Source organism: Leptopilina boulardi, unplaced genomic scaffold (genome assembly GCF_019393585.1).
Source record: "Leptopilina boulardi isolate dan_hultmark-lab unplaced genomic scaffold, ZJU_Lbou_2.1 LbouV2_392, whole genome shotgun sequence".
NCBI classification, from domain to species: domain Eukaryota; kingdom Metazoa; phylum Arthropoda; class Insecta; order Hymenoptera; family Figitidae; genus Leptopilina; species Leptopilina boulardi.
The window spans coordinates 3,363,275-3,382,833 of record NW_026137965.1 but is presented as its reverse complement, the minus strand read 5'-3'; the positions used below and the strand labels follow the sequence as shown (position 1 = coordinate 3,382,833).

The following is a 19,559-nucleotide window of genomic DNA, read 5'->3' as shown; positions in this document are numbered from 1 at the left end:
GAAAATGAAATACAATTGGAGCGAAAGAAGAAGTTTTTTTTTTCTCCTCTTTGCTTTGAATTGCAATAATTTATGGTTTTGAACAATAAAAAACGTGTTTGCGTATGTTTTAAAGTGTTTCAGCACTTTCAATCCACAACCTACAACAGGTACATGCGCAGTGAAGGGGCCTTGGCTTTGCGTACGGCGCGAGTTTCTGATGGAAAAAATGAACGGAACGCTTGCCAGTAAAGTCCGGACCAGTCGAAGGTCCACCAGGTGACTTTAAGTGTCTCTTATTTATTGTAAGATTTATCTCAAAAATTTTTTTTCTTTTACATTTTTCTAAAAAAAAAAAAAAATTAATTTCCTTCTAGGAAATAATAAGTAAACAAGGAATTGAAAAATGAAGATGCAAAGTCGAGAGGAGAGTAAATCAGTATAGTTTCTAGGAGGTTGTCGCAAGATCGATCCATTCGAGACACAAGAGCTTTATCTTCTTCCGGAAAATCTCTCTTCCTAAAGAGGGGAAGAAAAGAAAAAAATTGCCTGAAATCGATTTTCTTATGTGAGAAAAAAAAATAATTCTCAAATAATTGTTGACATTTGTTGCTCCACGTGACTTGACAGAAACTGTCAAAAAAAAGTGAGGTTTTAAAATATTTCAATAAAAAAAGAAAAAAAAATGCTTTGAAATTCTATATTGCAATTTTCAAGGAAATAACGTAATTTTGTAAAAATATTTTTTTTTTGAGAAAAAATAGAAACTTGTGTAGAAAACATATAGAATCTTACTGATGTGATATTGATGGAAGAAAGTATAATTGATTACAAAGAGGATATAATAATAATTGGAGAAGAAAAAAAAAAGGAGAATTAGAACAAAAATTATTTTGAGTAAAAAATTTTGTGATTTTATAAACAAACGTGACACATTGACTGCGAGGAATTGTTTGGAAGATTGAGACCTTTGCAATGGAGTTCAAGTTCAACGTGAATAAACTCTTGCCCCGGAAAATCAACAAGATCACGCACACCCTTATTCCTGAGGATTTTCGAGGTGATCGAAGGGAATTCAAGTGAGTTACTGATTGTTTAAACTATTTTTATTATTTTTTTACTATTTTTTTTCTTTTTTTTTTCTTTTTTTAACCTTTTTCGCCTCATTAATTTTATTCATTTATTTATTTTTATTTTTATTTAAAAAATAATTATAGAATTTTTTTGGGTTATTTTCTCAAAGTTAAAAATTTTTAATTAATTAGTTTAATTTTTAATTAATTTTTTAATTCTTATCCAAAAATCGTTCAAATTAAAAATTATCCAAAAAATACAATTTAATTTTATTCGTCTTAAATAATTTATCAATTTTAATTTAATATTATTGTAAATGAGACTTTAATCGCAAATTTTCCTTTTGTGTATTGTGACGAAATCTTCTATTATCTGGCGTGTAAAATTTGTAAATAACATTATGTAAGTTATATTATTTCTTGAGATAATATTCTCGTCTTTTTTTTTAATTGGTAAAAATAGGAAATAGTTTTTTTTTCAAGTAAAGATGTAAAAAAGATTTTTTTTTAAATTTTTTATTATTTATTTTCTTGTATAAATTTTATAAAATAAAATAAATAATAAAAATTTTTTTCAATTTTTTTTTGTTAATTTTTCCTTATAAAATTTTATAGAATAATAAAAATTACTGAAATATACTTATTGTAATTAAATTGATAGAAAATGCGCAATTACATGAAAACAAAATTTTAATAGATAATTTGATAATTTTTCGATAATATGTAAATGTTAGTTAGTCATCGCGTGACTTTTGCCGGTTTTGGAGATTACGTCTTATACAAGTTTCACGTCTGAAGAACGTCTGCAACAAACGCAATTGAAGGTTAAACCTTCCATTGTGATATATATTATTGAGTACAGTTCACTTTCACTGTTCAATGACAGAATAAAAAAAAAAAAAACTTATATTTTATTGAAAAAAATATATATATTCTTCCTACCCGGAAAAAAAATTTTTTTTGTCAATTATTCATAAAATTATATTCATCGTGTATTCAGTGATGAGAAAAAAATATATAAATAATTTTGTAATAATTTCAAAAAATGAGACGATATTTTTAGATTTTGAAACTTGTGGGCGATAATAAATAATGAAACGTGTGCGATATTGACATTGAAATAAATTAATCTTTGCTTCCTTTTTGAATAATTTTTCATTATAAGGAAATTATTTTATTTTTTTTTTTGTAGTATCGTTTGAAAAATAATAATTTATAACGAAATTTTTCATATTTAAAAAACAAACATTTAACATTTTTTTCGTTTTATTAATTGTAATTTTTAAATTATCTACTTTTACTAAATTTTCTATAAAATATTTCGCATCTATTCTTTAGGGGAAAAATTTATTGGAATATTTTTGCGTGGGACGTTGAGAGACAAAACTCAACGTGGGCAGTTAAAATATGCTGCAAAATGGTATAATGGTATTTTAATTTACAAAAAAATAATTTTTAAATTTTCGGTCTAAAAAAAAATTGTTTATTGTTCAATTTATTATTTATTAAAATTTTAATTTTTTAAAATTATCGATTATGATATGAAAAAAAAAATTATTTCAAACAACAGTGTAGATAATTGAATATAAAGAAAAATGAGAAATTAAAGAGGAAATCTGCGAATTTTTTTTTTTTTTTTTTTATTCTATTATGAAAGTTGAGAATTGTTCAAGAGTGACTCACAGTCACGAAAGTTTAGAATGTAGCGTGATGGAAATTGATATATCAACAAACTGCTGTAGTTATAGTTACGTTATTGCCAAATAATTACGCGAAATGTGGGATTTCATTTTTCTCGTCATTATTTTAATGATCTATTTTGATTAGAACCTTAAATTTAGTGTCATAATTTACTATTTTCGAAAATTAACCTTCTTGAAAATTTTTTTTTTTTTTTTAATTAAGTATTTTTTATAATAAATTTGATTTTTTAATAATTTTTTTATTTTATTTGTTTATTTATTATTTTTTAATGAAAAAAAATTAATAAAAACGCAGTTAATTATTCTGTTAAACGAAAAATCGAACAATATTGTTGGAGGAATTTTTTTTTTTTTTATATAAAAAAATATTACGCATGAGGGAATACGGTAAAGAGCGAAACTTGAATTTTAGAATGTAATAGGTAACACGAAGGAAATCCGCAATTGCAAAGTAGGAAATGGTAATCTCAAGAGAGAGAGAAAAAAAATAATTGTTAAAAAAAAGAGGAGAAATTAGAATTAAATTGATCCGTCATTTTTTCGATTAGGATGAGAAACATTAGGTAAATGACTTACTATCATAGAATTGTTCTACTGAACTGAAAAAAGGCATTGATAATATCGCATTTAAACATTTTTCTAACACGCGATGCGAAAGGGACTTGTGTGTATAAAATAGTTCTCAAAACCTAGATTTGACTACACTTTTCGAAAATAAAAATACAAATCATAATATTTTACTTTTTTTTTGCAAATAATATTTTTACGACTTTAAAAAATATAAATTCTTCTATTTAATTTTTTTTTTGTATTTCACATCAATATAATTTTTATGATTTAACTCATTTTTTGAAATTAAATATTTTAATTCAAAATATTTAATATTAATTTTATTAACATTTACATATTTTTTTCTACATTTTTTTATTTTATTTTTTTTTTAAATTTAAAAATTTAATTTCCTCTTTAAGCAATTTAGTTGAAAATCTGGAAATTTAATACTTAGATGATGCCTTTAATAGTATGATGATTAAAATGTCGATGACTGATAAACTTATATGTAATTATTCATAGTATATAGTTACTCAGGCGTGAGCTTTCAACCTTGATTTCAAAACGTGTTTTGAATCATACATCACACTTAAATCATTATATAGAATTAAATGAACATAAAAGGAAGGAAAATTGTTCAGGTAGAAAAAATATTTTCAGAAAAAAAGAAACTGGTTTTCTTTTATTTTATAATTGGAATATTTTTTTTTTTTTCTTTTAAGATGAAAGTTTTCTTTCCATCGCGTTCCCTTAGATTTTACTAACGGAATTACGCGTTTGTAATTAACTCAGTGGTGTGTTTTTACACCGTTATTCGGTAAACCTCTGTTTTGCTTCAGAGAGCGAAATTTATTTCCATAAAAAAAATTCATATCGTGAGAAATGGAAAAATCACATTTGTTATTAGATTAATTTTATTTTATTTCATTTAATTTGAGTTAATTTACTTTAATTTGATATTTGGAAGAAAAAATAATTCTTTTTCGCTTTAAATTTTTTTTTTTTTTATCATACTGAATCGATACTTTTGTAATTTTCGTGCTTATCTGTAATTTTCTCGTTTATAAACTAATTTTTATTTTTTCATTTCTTTTCACACTTTTTCTGTTAGACACCTGTGATAAAATCGTCTCTCTTTTTTTTGTGGAATATTGCGAGCATGTTGAACAGGATGTTGCGTGACAGAAATGAGTCAGAATTTGATTGTAATTCCTCTTTTATTTTTGAAAAGTGGCAAATGAATTCGCGTTTATGAGCTGATGATAAAAAAAAAAGGAAACGAAAAATTGGAGCAACTTGATATATATAGCAATAAATGATTTATAGTGATTATAATAAATGTTTTGAAAGTGGATCTTGCGGGTCATTCGTGTGCTCATTAATGCAAGTGAAATGCAAATTTTATATAATTATTATATATTTTATTGAGAATTTATCAAAATTATCAAGGTTGTAAATTTTCAACGAAATAATAATAATAATTATTATATTCTGTAAAATATTTATTGAAATTATTTTCTTTTAGTTTTATGATAAAATTTGAAAAATTAAATTTGAATTTGAAAAATGGTAAATTAAAAATATTTGTTTTAATTAATTATTTATTAATTCGTTTATTTTAATTAATTTATTTTTATTTTTAATCTTTGGATTTAGAGTAAAATAATTACAAAAAATTTTTTTTTAAATATTCAAATATTGAAAGCTATTTTTTACTAACAATTTATGTGGTTTTTTTCTTATTTTAGCGAATGCCAGAGGCAGCTGACTCGAATTTTGGACGAAATAGGCGAGGCATCATCCAAAGCACAAGGGCTCAGTAAACCAATAACAAGTGCGACAAAATTGAGAAATTCGGACCATACAGTCTACATATTAGTTGATAATGAAGGCAACAAGTAATATATTTTTTAAATTATTAATTATTAATTTATTTATTATTATTATTAATTTAAATAATGTTTTTTTTAAAATTATTATTGTTATGCTTCCAATAAAGTAAATTTTCTTTTTCGGAGGAAAATGAAAAATTTCTTAAAAGAAAAATATTTTAAAAAATTAAGATATTTTTTAAAATCAAAAGTAATAATTTAGATAAAGGGAAAATGGTACAGAAATTATCCGAGCTGGGGAAACTAAATAACAAGAAAGACTCGAAATGGATCGATGTGAAAATGGTTGAAAGTCTAGACTGCAGAGTTAAATTATTATATTTCAATTTTAGAAGACAAATATTAATTGAGATTGAAATATTTGGTTTATTGAATAACGATTTTTATTTTCCTTTTTTTTTTGTATGTATTTTTCTTTTATTTTATTTCTTTTATTTTTTTATTTTTTTTATTTTTTTTATATATGTTTTTAATACAAATTTTTCGAGGAACCAATTTTTTTAACACGGAAAAAAATGTCTTCTCTTTTTTTTTACACAATAGAAACTTGGATCCCGTCATGGATTTCTTGTGCTTGCTGACTCTTGAAAAATGGATGAAAAGAAATTTTCTAAAACCTTTCACGTTTTGACCTCTTTTGTTGGAGAAAAAAAATAAATTATATATCTCTCTTTTTTACTCTATGGTCAATAGACTTCGATTGTTCAATAAGAATTGGAAATTGGCCAGGCCTTTTTTTCCAACCCCTTCTTTTAAAAATAATCACAAACATTAATTTGCATTATGTAAGCCACTCCCTGTTTTATAATTCAAAGGTGCTTTCACCCTTTTTTACAACACGATTAGTTTGTGTACTTAAAACACTTGTAATTTTACAATTATTTTCTTCTTTTTTTTTATTATACAAAATAAGAAAAAAAATAGTTTATTTTAATATTATACAAAATTTGTTTTTTTTTTATATATTTGTAGATGAGAAATTGAAAAAATTTATTTAGATAATTATTTATTTAAAAATTTGCAGCAAAAATAAGATGATATTTATTATTAAATCAATGTTTCAAAGAAAAATTTTAATAAAAATTAATAAAAGGAAAAAATTAAATAATAAAATTTAGAAAGGGAAAATTGCACGATTAATGGAAAATTCGACATATAAACTAGTTTTGGAATCAATCGATATTGTCGTTAGTCGAAATATCTTCATTAATGATATTGGAGACGATTTTATTATGCAAATTGAAGTGGCCTTCAATGCTGGCTTACTTAATGTAATTTAATTCCAATTTTCATTCTCTTATTTTTCTCTTCCTGTCCCTTATTATTTTCTTTTTAATTCGATTGTATAAATTTTATTTGACAATTTTTCGAAAATTTCTTTTTTCATTTTGTTGAAAATAATATTTCTATGTATTTTGAATATTGTGTTCTCCTTCATTTTCACTGGTTACCTATTAGCAATGTTGTAGCTGAGGAACCGTATTTTTATTACTCTTGCCACCCTCAAGATCCAGGTATGATTTGTAATTTAGTCTTTAAGAAACCTTCAGCTGAGTAACTGCGTTACTAAAGTTTCTTGTTTAAATCTGTGTACAAATTGTCACGAATACTTTTATATTTAAATAAATCTTACATATTTATTTAACCAATTTATAGTGTTTTATTCTGTGGAAAATATAACCTCACAGGTTATGGGCCCAGCACGCTTCCACTGCGCCAGACTATAAATTTGTGAAAAGTGTTTCAAGCTTGACAATCAGCGTGTACTAAAAGTGAAGTGTTTTTTTGTTTAATTGGTGAAGTGTCTGAATAGCAAATTTCTCAAAATCATGTCTGATAAGGAAATTTTAGATTTTACAAAACTTGATGGGACGAATTACTCCATGTGGAAGTTTGGAGTTACTTTTCTTTTACAAGCAAAAGAACTCACAGGTTTTGTAAATGGCACAGAAGATGAACCAAATAAGGCAAACGCTTTAGAGGACTGGAAAAAGTGGATGAAGAAATCGTCACAAGCAGCTGTGATTTTAATTTCTTCAATAGAAAAGAAATTGCATCCACATTTAATTAATTGCACCAAACCTGATGAAATGTGGACGAAATTGAAAGATTTGTATGGCGATAGCAGTGTAGATGCTAAGCAAAATGCATGGGAACAATTTTATTCCTTTAAAATGACTGAAGGAGAAAATATGGCTATCCAAATTGAAAGATTGGAAACCATATGTAAAAGATTAAGTGATGCTGGAGAAACAGTCTCAGAAACAGCAATAATTTCTAAAATTATTAGCAGCTTACCAAACAGTTTTTCGCTCTTCCGGATCGCATGGGACTGTACTTCCGAAACGGAAAAGAAGAAATCTAATCTTATAGCTAGATTGATTAAAGAAGACAAGCGAAATTCTGAAATAAACGATAATGTGTCAGTGCTCGCGCTTCAAGTTCAAAAAACGTCCTTAAATAATAAAAAAAAAAAAAAGGTGAAGATTGAGGAATTGAAAAAACGAACAAAGTGTATGTTGTGTAAGGAAATTGGTCACTGGGTGCGCGAGTGTCCGAAAAAAAATGACAACAATAGTTCTGATAAAAGCAGTGAAAAAGTGACTAAGACAGCAACAGCATATATTTGTGACATTATTGCTCTTTATTCGAACACAAGTGATGAAGACAGAGATGTGTGGATTGCTGATTCTGGAGCTAGTATGCACATGACTTTTAGGAGTGATTTCTTTACATCAATCGACGAAACCATTGAAGATCATTTTGTTAAAGTAGCCGACGACAAGATTTTATCAGCAACTGGTAAGGGCACAATCATCATTGAAGAGGAAATAAATGGTATGTTACAAACAAGAGAACTCAAAAATGTACTGTTAGTTCCGGGTTTAAAGCGTAACCTATTTTCGATTGGTACAATAAGCAATAATAATTTTTCCTTTCACGCCTATAGGGAAAAATGCGAAATACGCGATGCGAATGGTGAGATATCATCCATTGGTGTTAAATATAAAACTTTGTATAGAATGTTATTTAACGTTAAATTGCCTATTGAATGTAATATTGTTAAATTAGAATCAGAAGCAATTAAATTGAAGCTTTGGCACGAACGAATGGGTCATGTTAATATTCGCGCAGTAAAGAATACTTGTGAGAATTTTAACATATGTAATTCAAAAAGTGCTAAATTAGATTTTTTCTGTGAAACATGTGTTATGGGCAAACAATCGCGTAAATCTCATTATGTTTCGAATAATGGAAAAAGGTATAAACCTGGTGAAAAGATTCATAGCGACGTTTGTGGGCCAATAAACGTAGAGTCTCCACGCGGTTCAAAATATTTTGTACTTTTTAAGGATGAATGCACAAGTTTTAGAAAGGTTTATTTTTTGCGACATAAATCTGAAGTTTTTGAGAAATTTCGAGAGTTTGAAGCATCTGTTTCAACACAGTTAGGACAAAAAATAAAAATATTTCGCTCAGATAATGGAAGAGAATATATTTCGGGTGAATTTACTGCATACCTGAAAGAAAATGGTATTGTACACGAATTGTCATCGCCTTATGTACACGAACAAAATGGTCGAGCTGAACGTGAGATTAGGACGATTGTGGAAAGTGCCAGAACTATGCTATTAGGAAAAAAGGTTGATAGTAAACTTTGGCCTGAGGCAATTAATACTGCATGCTACATCCAAAATAGAATTTTACAACAAGGAAGATCGAATACTCCCTATGAAGAATGGTTTGGCCATAAACCACAGGTAAAACACTTAAAAGTGTTTGGAGCTGACGCTTATTTGAATGTACCAAAGGAAAATAGAAGAAAATTTGACACAAAGAGCAAAAAGGTTATTTTCGTAGGTTATGATGGAGAGTCCTCGAACTATAGACTGTGGGATAATGAGAATCATAAAGTTTATATTAGCAGCGATGTAGACTTTAATGAAAATAATATTTATTCTGAAAATTCCGATAAAAATAAAACTTTTGAAATGGATATTGATTTTAATATTGATCAACAATCAGAAGATATTGAAAATGTTCCTATCAATGAAGATCCTTTGCAACAAATTAATGCAGAAGCACCTGTGGAAGAAAATGGAGAGCATCACAGAAGACAATTACGAGATCGAAGTCAAATACAAGCACCAGATCGATATGGAGTACCAGTTGCTTATTTCGCCGATACAATTCCTATGTCTTATCATGAAGCTATTGCAAGTGATAATGTACTAAATTGGAAGACAGCAATGGATGAGGAAATTCAAGCACTTGAAGAAAATAAGACATGGGTGTTGACTGAACTTCCACGAGGTAAACGTGCAATTGGTTGCAAGTGGGTTTACGCTACAAAAACGGATTCTTATGGAAATATCAAGAGATACAAAGCCAGGTTGGTAGCAAAAGGTTTTTCTCAACGTGAAGGCATTGATTACTTTGAAACGTTTTTACCGGTAGTCAGATATGAATCCATAAGAATACTTTTAGCAATTGCAGCAGATCGAGATTATGAAATAAAGAAATTTGACGTTAAGACAGCCTTCCTGTATGGTGAACTCGAAGAAGAAATTTATCTACAACAGCCTCCTGGATACATCAAAGAAGATGATAGTGATTCTGTTTACAAACTCCAACGAAGCTTATATGGTTTAAAGCAATCTCCAAGATGTTGGAATAAAAAGTTTGTTAATTTTCTCCAAAGATTTGACTTCAACAATATTGAAAGTGATAAGTGTGTTTTTGTAGGAAAAGTAGAAGGATTCACCGTGTATTTAGCTCTTTATGTGGATGATGGCCTTTTAATATGTGAAAACATGTGTGCAATAAATGAAGTGCTTAACGTTTTGAAAAATTATTTCAAAATTACTGTTGATGATGCGTGTGATTTTGTAGGCTTAGAAATAGAGCGAGATCGTAAAAATAAGTCTTTGAAAATTACTCAAAAAGGTTATATTAGAAAAATTTTAGAGAAGTTTAATATGAAGGATGCAAAATGTAGTAGTATACCTGCTGAGCCGGGTTTATACCTTTGTAAACCGACCATAAATAAAGACGACACTGAATTTGCGATTATTCCTTACCGCGAAGTAATAGGGTCTCTTTTATTTGCAGCTAGACTTAGTCGACCTGACATTGAATTTGCTGTTAATTATGCCAGCCAATTTCTTGATTGTTACGGTAAACAACATTGGGAATTTATAAAGAAAATTTTGCGTTACTTGAAAGGAACAATAAACTATGGTATAATATTTGGAAACAGTGGGAGCTTAGGTTCGTTAATTGGTTATACTGATTCTGACTATGCTGGGTGCCTTGATACACGAAAATCAAGAAGTGGCTTTGTTTTTATGTTGAATGGAGCACCTGTATCGTGGTCTAGTAAGCGTCAAAGTATAGTTTCTTTGTCTACGGCAGAATCTGAGTATGTAGCCTTATGTTATGGTTCAAAAGAAGCAGTTTGGTTGCGTTGTTTTTTAAACGAATTAAATGTAAAATGTGAAACAGTAAAAATTCTTGTTGACAATCAAGCAGCTATAAAATTGTCGGCGAATTCCGAACATCATAAACGAACAAAACACATTGATGTACGTTTTCATTTCATACGCGATATGATTGATAAGAAACAAATTGAAATTGAATATGTTCAATCGAAAGATCAACTAGCTGACATATTTACTAAACCAATAGCAAAACAGCAATTTTGTTTCTTAAGAACACAATTACGTATATCAGGTCATTAAAAATAAGTGGGAGTGTTGAAAATAATATTTCTATGTATTTTGAATATTGTGTTCTCCTTCATTTTCACTGGTTACCTATTAGCAATGTTGTAGCTGAGGAACCGTATTTTTATTACTCTTGCCACCCTCAAGATCCAGGTATGATTTGTAATTTAGTCTTTAAGAAACCTTCAGCTGAGTAACTGCGTTACTAAAGTTTCTTGTTTAAATCTGTGTACAAATTGTCACGAATACTTTTATATTTAAATAAATCTTACATATTTATTTAACCAATTTATAGTGTTTTATTCTGTGGAAAATATAACCCAACACATTTACATTTTTATTGACAATTTTTATTAACATTCACTGAAAAAAACAATTTATTTGATTTAAATTACTATTACTTGCCAATTATCAAATAAATATTTACTTGAACCAAATAATTTTTATTTAAATTAAATAAATTGTATTTAAACCTATAGTTTTTGTATTAAATAGAGAAATTATTGATAAATAAATACAATTTATTTAATTCAAATAAAAATTATTTGGTTCAAGTAAATATTTATTTGATAATAGTCAACTAACCGATTATTTGAATCAAATAAATATTTTTTTCATTATATTTATTAAAAAAAAAAAATTTATTTACATTTTTATTTAATAAAAAATTATTTCTATATTTTTGTTAACATTAAATTTTTTATTTTTTTGTTTGAAATTAGAAAAGATAAATATTTATTGGATTGATTTAATAGGTGTTAAAGGGTCCTTTGTGGCCTTGTGTATATGTAATTTTCATGAATAATCAATATGGTGATTAATTGCTCTGTGTGTGTTTGTTTATTTTACAGTGGCTTAGGGAGTATAATTGGTCTATTAAAAGTTGGATCGAAGAATCTTTTTATGTTTGACGAAACTGGGATCCATTATCAATTGAAGCCAAGATGTATATTGGATTTTTATATTCACGAATCCCGACAACGAATGGGGTTGGGCAATCTTCTCTATCAGCACATGCTCACTGTAAGTTTATAGATTATTGATCTTGTTCATTGTTTTGTTCGTACAACCAAGTCGACACATATCAACGTGGATTCTATAAGTAGGAAAAATTATGGCTTAAACTGTGTCATTGTACATATATATACATTTGTAAAAGCAAATCATCAAGGTTCCTTTATATTGCAAGGAGAATTATGCTTTGACAGTATAAACTTTCTTTCACTAGGTTAAATAATGTATTTGTCATCCTTTAGAATATTTGATTTTCTTAATTTCCATATTTTTGTCATTAATAGTTTATGGTATTGATTTACTTTTCATATTATACATTTATTATATTTATAAGAAACTCGATGCAATAACATACTTTTTTTTCTTCTAGTTTAAGAAAAAATTTAGAATTTTTCATTTAAATAGTGAGAATAAATAAATAGAAAAAAGTAAATATTTATTTTTGAATTACTGATTTTTTTTTTCTTTTTTTATCGTTATATTTTTAGAAATTTATTTCTTTTTTTTATATCTGTTTTATTTTTATTTTTTCCATATTTACTTATGAAATATATTATAAATTTATTTTTTATATTTTTTTTTTTAATATTTATTTTTCATAGGTATTTATTTGTTATTAGAAATTAATTTTAGAAATATAATTATTATTAACTATTTTGTCAGGAATATTAGTAATTGGGGTAAATTTTTTTTTTCCATTTGTTAGAAAGCATAAAATTTATCTTGTACGAAAAGATATTTATTTAACAAGTGATATTAATGTTTGTTTCCGTAAAGTTTGACATGAATTAAATGAACAAATAGCGTTCGCGTGGATCCCACTTATTTCGTGTGAAAATATATATATATTATACGATACAGGAATTTTCTTAGGGAAATTTATTGTTCGAGAAAAGAGCATGTCGCGTGTTAACCAAAGATCCCGTTGTTGTCCTCTAAACAAGATTAATGTTCTTTAATATGTTTCTCAGCGGAAAATTTTAATTCAACTGAGTGAAAATTTTTCATTGACAATTTTATTTATCAACAAAATTGTAGCTTTTTTATTACCAAATTTATTTATTTATTTATTTATTATTATTATTTTTATTATTATTATTATTATTATTATTATTATTATTATTATTATTACTATCATTATTGTTAGTATTTCTATGAAATTAGTTTAGTATTTATTTTTATTATTTTATTTAATTATAGCTAAAGAAATTAATATTAAATGCTAATTAAAATTATTTGTAAAAAAAAATTAATTTTTTTAATAAAAAAAGCATCTTTATTTTATTTTCTTGAAAATTAATAAATCAGTTCTACTTTCTATATCCCTCGAAAGTTTCATCAACAATGGATCTTGGTAGCAGTATTACAAAAGTTTATTATGCATGAGTGAAGTGGGTAGCTAACATTGTAAGGTGACTGAACTCGAACAACTTGTTTCGTTTGCGTTTATAGTTTCGATTTGGCAATTTGCTCCTTATCTACCCTTTTTAATCTTCTTATCGTAACATTCGCAAAAAGTTCATTAATCTCTCTCATGTTTTTAGGCAACAATTTTATATATAAATAAATTTTTTTTTATTCATTTAATTTTTTTTTTATTTTAATTAAATTCTATATATAAAGAATTGAAATAAATAGCTTTTTCTTCGAGAAAGTAAAAAAATTAATGTTTTTAATTGTATTTTTTTTTCTGTTTCATTTTTTCTAGGAGGAAAATCTACGACCAGTGAAATTAGCAATCGATCGTCCCTCTGAGAAATTTCTATCTTTTATGAACAAATATTACGGATTAACTGATATAATACCGCAAAATAATAAATTTGTCGTCTTCGAAGGATTTTTCGATGATGGTATGATTTTTTTATATAAATTTTTTCTTTGTCTTAAATATATAGGAAGTTTTATTGAACTTTAATCGTTTCGTGATCTTAATGTTATATAAAAAAAAACGAAGGAGAAAAAAAAATATCACGCGAAACTGTATAGAGTCATAATTTTTTCAGCATATCTCACTTCTGTAAAGTTCATATCTGAGGAAGTTTAATCAGAGTTCTGATATACTTGAAACTAATCAAACCTTTCACGAATCGATACTTTAGAGAAGACTATATCAGATTGAAAAAGGCTGATAACCTAATTATTAAAATGGGAAGGAAAGTTTCTATAATAATAATTGAAAATTTTCTCATTTAGAAAGTCATGAACGAATTAATCGACTTTGGATATTAAATTTGATTTTTTTTGTCAGCATTGAAATATAATGAAAGTTTTTTTTTAAATCAATTTTTGCATAGTTGTATTAAGATTTTATTTAAATTATTTGTTTAAATTAAAATTTAATTTAGAATTTAATTCGTTTGAATTTTTTTAAGAAAAGATTTTTAAAAATTAAAGTTTCAATTTTGTAATTGAATGTTATGTAGGATCGAAATACTGTTGTAAATTACAAATTATCGACTTCCAGTTAATTATACTTTTTTTTTTGAAGAAAAGATGATTGTTATAATCGAAAGTGTTCCAAGAATAATTATAAGTATTATTAAACTCGCTCGTTTTAACATAGACTTGATTCATGTAAGACATGCCAAGATTCATCGAAGGACGATCAATCTTACTTTGTAAGTTGTACTTTATAATCGGCTTGGCTGACGCGGTACTCGTCCTAAATTGGTAATTCCAGGGTGAGTTTAAAATCGCGGTCAATGCTATACAAATGCTATAGTTGATTTATAAGTTCATGAAACTTCACCTTATATATTGTCCATGAAAAATTATCTTCCGAATTTTTTTTTATTTTGAAAATTAATTTTTTTTTTGTCTTCATTATTAAAAATTTTTTTTTCAATTTTTTTTCTGTTTCAGAGGAACAGGAAACAAAGGGTAACAGATACAGTCAATCGGCCAAGTTTTCTGACAGATCTTCCTGTTATAGTAGCAGTAGTGAAAATGGAAGGAGGTATTTTTTTCTCTAAAATATAAAAAAAAAAAATAAAATTAAAAAAATAAAATGTTTAAAAAAATATTATTTTTTTTAGCCTGAATGGAAGCTCACAATCCGCAAGTGTTTTACCTCGAAGTGCTTTTGGAAGATATGCTGCCGCCCGTCCACCTTGCTCTATGGCAACTGTAAATTTTTAATTAATTTTTTAATTTTTAATTAATTTAATTTTTTTCTAATCATTCAAATATTTTTTAACAGTTTTACATAAATGGCAAATTTTTCTTTTTTGTTACATATAGAAATTTACACTAAAAAAAAAATGATTATTCTTTGCAATAATTTTTTCCGATTTTTCGATAAAGAAATACTTTTTTTGGTTTAATAAAAATTACATAATAAATTGATCAATAATTTAATAATTATCAATTAATTATTAATTTAGTAGTAATAATTAATTAATAATTAATTTACCTGTGTTGGTTTTCAATGTTTAATTGCCTTATAATATTAACAATAAATTTAAAAACTGGGGCATGTGGTGTAATATGTAACTGAATAATTTAATAATAGATTAACGCTTTTTCTAGATAATTCATAACACTGCAGTGCTTGGCCAATCTGCCGAGCGAGCAAGGTGAGTTTATCAAGCTTTGTTCCTAGTCGTCGACTAAAATTAAAATAAATTTCAAAAAAAAAAAAAAAAATGTTTCCCTAAATCATAAATATTTGCATTTAATTTAATGTGAAATTCAAAATTTAGTCGATAACTATAAGCATGTTATACATTTTCAATATTGTAATCATTGTTGTCGTATTTATTTTTTCACGCTGAATTTTTTTCAAGCAATTTGAAAAAGTGAATTTTTTTTACAAAAAATTGTTCAATGTCAATTAGGTATTGAAGAATTTCCATTTAAAAAAAATTTCTTAAAAAATTAAATTGAAAAAATTTAATTTAAAAAATTAGAAAATTTTTTTTTTTTATGAAATGGAAATTCTTCAATATCTATTTTTTTTTTTTTTGCTGTCGCTATTTATTTTATTTAATTATATTGTTTTTTTTACGTTTTGTTAGTCAGTGGAAGGATCATTACTGGATGGGAAAACAGACTTTCGCCGGTGATTCATAAAATGCACTTATAGTTCTGAATTAAATTTTTTTGGTGAAAGTATTATTATTTTTCTAGAAGAATTTATTAGTCATCAAATGACAAAAATGAACAGTACTTGTAACTTTAGAAGTTTCAAGTTTTCGATATAAAAATTCATAAATTTTTATTTTTGATCATTTGTAAATAGATATTTAAATTTATGAGTATTTATTATATTTATATATTTTAATTATGTGTCTTTCAAAGGATCGTATATATTAAATTTCTGATATGAAGACAAGTCTTCCACTTTATTGTGATTTTCTTTAATATTTTTTAGCACTTTTTATTTTTCAAAAAAAAAAAAAGTAGCAAAATAGTCAGTAGTGTAAGAAAAGTGAGCTTAATTTTTTTTAGTGTATTTCATATTCCCGAGAAAGACACAAGCATAGATTATATTATTATTTATCGCTGTATTTTATAATGTCGTAAAAAATTTTGATAATTAAAATTATTTCCTTTGTTATATCAGTGCTTTTTATTTTTATTCCTCACCTTTCGTTTTGCATTTATATGTACGTGCGACACATTTTCACCTTTTTTTTTTTTTTTTTTTTTTATTTTATTTATGTTTTGTGAATGAATCGGAATATTTTTTCACCCGATGGTGGAACAAATTTTTTTTTTACAGTGAAATTTCGGATTTTCGACGTGGTCTACAGACACCAAGTGCAAAACTCGAACGACCACGTTCACTCAGTTTATATTCTGAGGAGGAGCAAAAAAATCGAAACAATGAATTATCAACAGTTCCAACTCCAATATTACCGGATGATCAACCACTTCCTTCAGTTCCACAAACTCCAGCAGTTCCAGAGGAGCCAGAAATATTACCACCACCATCAGAAGTGCCATCAATTTCACAGCCGGACGTTGAGTCAATTCCGGAAAATAGTGAATCGGAAATTATCGAGAAGCCAAGGGAAAATAGCGTGAAATCCTCGCCTTCCTGCGGACAGGAAGTTGCAGGAACCACTCAAGCTGGTCATCTCGATCTCAAATTTTACCATTCGCCTCTGTGGTAAATTTTTTTACCCGCAAAAAGAAGGGAAGGAGTAAAAAAAAAATCGTCCGTGTCAATTCTGAGTTTTTGCACAATAGAAATAATTTTTTCTTTTTTTAGCAAATTTTTCGACATTAATGTCGAAACTGCCTTGAAAAATTTTTTCATTTTTTGGTAAAATTGTTGTAACTGGTGTAAACTATATAATCCTAGATTTATATAGACTTTTTGTAAAGTCAAAAAAAAAATTTAATCCAACTTTTCGAATAATTATTATTTTTTAAACGAGGAACAATTCATTTTTATTAAAAAAGAGCTTTGCCTGTTTCAGAATAATATTTGATAATTTATTATTTTATTGCGTATATTTCTAAATAGGTATTTAATAAATGCACGAGAATAGTGAAAGCAGCACAAAGTACCGATATGAATATTGATCTTATGTTTAGTATTTATAAAATAAAATACGGACCTAATTTCACGAATTTTAGTTTTTTTTTCTTCTTTTTTTTGTGCAACATAACTTAGAAATTAAAGATAGAATGGCAAAATAATTAAACATTACGCGAAAATAGGAGATTGATTAGCGCACGCAAAAATAATCTACAAATTCTTAGTTTTATAGTTAAAAAATATCAAATTTTATATATTTACCTCCTTTGATTATAAATAGTTTCCTTATAATTGTAAATATTAAATTTTTATTTCTTGTTTTTTTTTTTACTTAAGATTGAATTTTATTTTTTTTTTTTTAAGATTTAGAATTTAATTTACGTTATTTATTGTTATATCCTTAAATTTCTTGCAATATTTTAACATTTTTTTGCGTTAGATTTTAATATGTATTTTTCTAAACAATAAGGCAGAATTTTTAATATGAAAATAAATTTCTTCTTTTAACTATTCTTAATTAAATCCTATTACGTGAAAATTATATACTCTATGTATATCAAAACTCTTTGTTTTTAATTAAAATAAATTTCTTTTCAGTAACAGACCTTTTGCATTCTATTTACCTATATTACAATTTAGAAATCAAAGTGAAAAAAATAAATTAATCTTGATTAGAAAATAAATTTTTTATTTTATCACTTTCAATGTGCAACATTTTTTTAAGGCAATTAAATATTAGATAAAAACAGTCACTTTGGAAATTATAGTTTTGAAAGAAAAAATATTTTTTTTTTTTTTGTAAAGAATTTTCTTATGAATTTTCAAAATTTTATAATTCAAAAAATAAATTCTTTAAACGATATGAATTTTGTTATTCATACGTGATATTCACCACCGTCTAATTTCTCATCAGTAATCCATGAAATGAGTTCTGTACTTGTTTCTTGAGTTAAATATATCGTACTGATTAAAATTCCATTTGTAATTCCAAGTAAAATTCCTCCAACAACGTCGAGTAAATAGTGTCTTCTCATTAAAACCCTCGAGAGGCAAATACTAAATGACCATGCCAATAAAGGAGGAATGAAAATAAAATTCACTGGCCACAAATTGAAGAAAAAATAAACTATATAAGATGCTCTCGAAGCATGACCAGATGGAAAGGAAAATTTATCAGGACCTATTCCAAAAATATCAGTATTTGGCGTTGGTCTTCGCCTTCGCACTAATGCTTTTATAATAGCAATAATTAAAATATCGGTAAATATACCTGTAAAATAATTTTTAAAAATTAAATTTTTGAAGTTTTTTAATTTTTGGAAATAATTTTATAATTGATTGAATTTTACTTACCAATTAAAAAGTTAACTTGCATTTGATATAGATTTTTACTATTTAATATCCATATAAAAGCGAGCCAAGACGCGATCCAAAGAATTCCATGACATGATATCTGAAAGCAGTTTAGATTAATTTTTTTTTTAGAGAATGATAAATTTTATTTTATTACCTCTAGAGCTTGATAATGCGTCTTTAATGAACGGAAAGGCAAAAATTTATCCACAGCTTTTACAAAATTATCTGTAATATAAGCATCTACTGCTAGAACTTTTCTCATTGTGGATGGAACTTCTCTTTTCTTTGTCTGTAATAATAATTTATGACAAAAAAAAAATGTTTAATATTCAAAGAGTAAATAATGAATAATTTATTAGATATGACTATATTAAAAAATATATTTTGAAAATTCATTTACGTTTAGTTTTTCATAATTAATATCTATATTAATCGTGAAAAACTAAAATTAATTATAAAAAAAAATTATATTATATTTATAACAAAAGCCTATTTATAAATATATAAATATTTTTAGAGTAATTTACCTCGTTCATGGTTTTTAGAAAATCGTCACTAAAAGAATGTTTAATTGACACAGAAAGGTAATGGTAATTATAATCTTATCACATATCGCTTATCACTATTATTCGTTTCTAGTTATATATTATAATTTAAATACAAGTATTTTTCTATCAAATTTCAATTAACTTTTATGCGGTTATGTCAAAATTGATAAACATAACCTCGAATTTCTCTAACTTTATGCAATCTTCGGTAACTATGTATAACTACAC

The 19,559-nt window shown here is 26.0% G+C and overlaps 2 protein-coding genes across 2 annotated transcripts; one reads left to right on the top strand and one right to left on the bottom strand.

Moving 5' to 3' along the window:
* Positions 1–201: 201 nt before the first annotated feature.
* On the top strand, positions 202–17,919 carry LOC127288599 (alpha-tubulin N-acetyltransferase-like). Its single transcript, XM_051316148.1, has 8 exons — positions 202–1,058; positions 5,056–5,205; positions 11,777–11,948; positions 13,648–13,789; positions 14,802–14,895; positions 14,975–15,065; positions 15,468–15,514; positions 16,663–17,919. Exons 1-8 carry the CDS (start codon positions 955–957, stop codon positions 17,054–17,056), a joined length of 1,194 nt encoding a protein of 397 aa, XP_051172105.1. The 5' UTR covers positions 202–954; the 3' UTR covers positions 17,057–17,919.
* A 179-nt stretch (positions 17,920–18,098) lies between these two features.
* Positions 18,099–19,497, bottom strand: LOC127288595 (polyisoprenoid diphosphate/phosphate phosphohydrolase PLPP6). The gene is made up of 4 exons (XM_051316139.1): positions 19,311–19,497; positions 18,938–19,072; positions 18,781–18,880; positions 18,099–18,697 (listed from the first exon to the last, which is right to left on the bottom strand). The coding sequence occupies exons 1-4, from the start codon at positions 19,317–19,319 to the stop codon at positions 18,303–18,305; spliced, it is 639 nt and encodes a 212-aa protein (XP_051172096.1). The 5' UTR covers positions 19,320–19,497; the 3' UTR covers positions 18,099–18,302.
* Between the last annotated feature and the right edge of the window lie 62 nt (positions 19,498–19,559).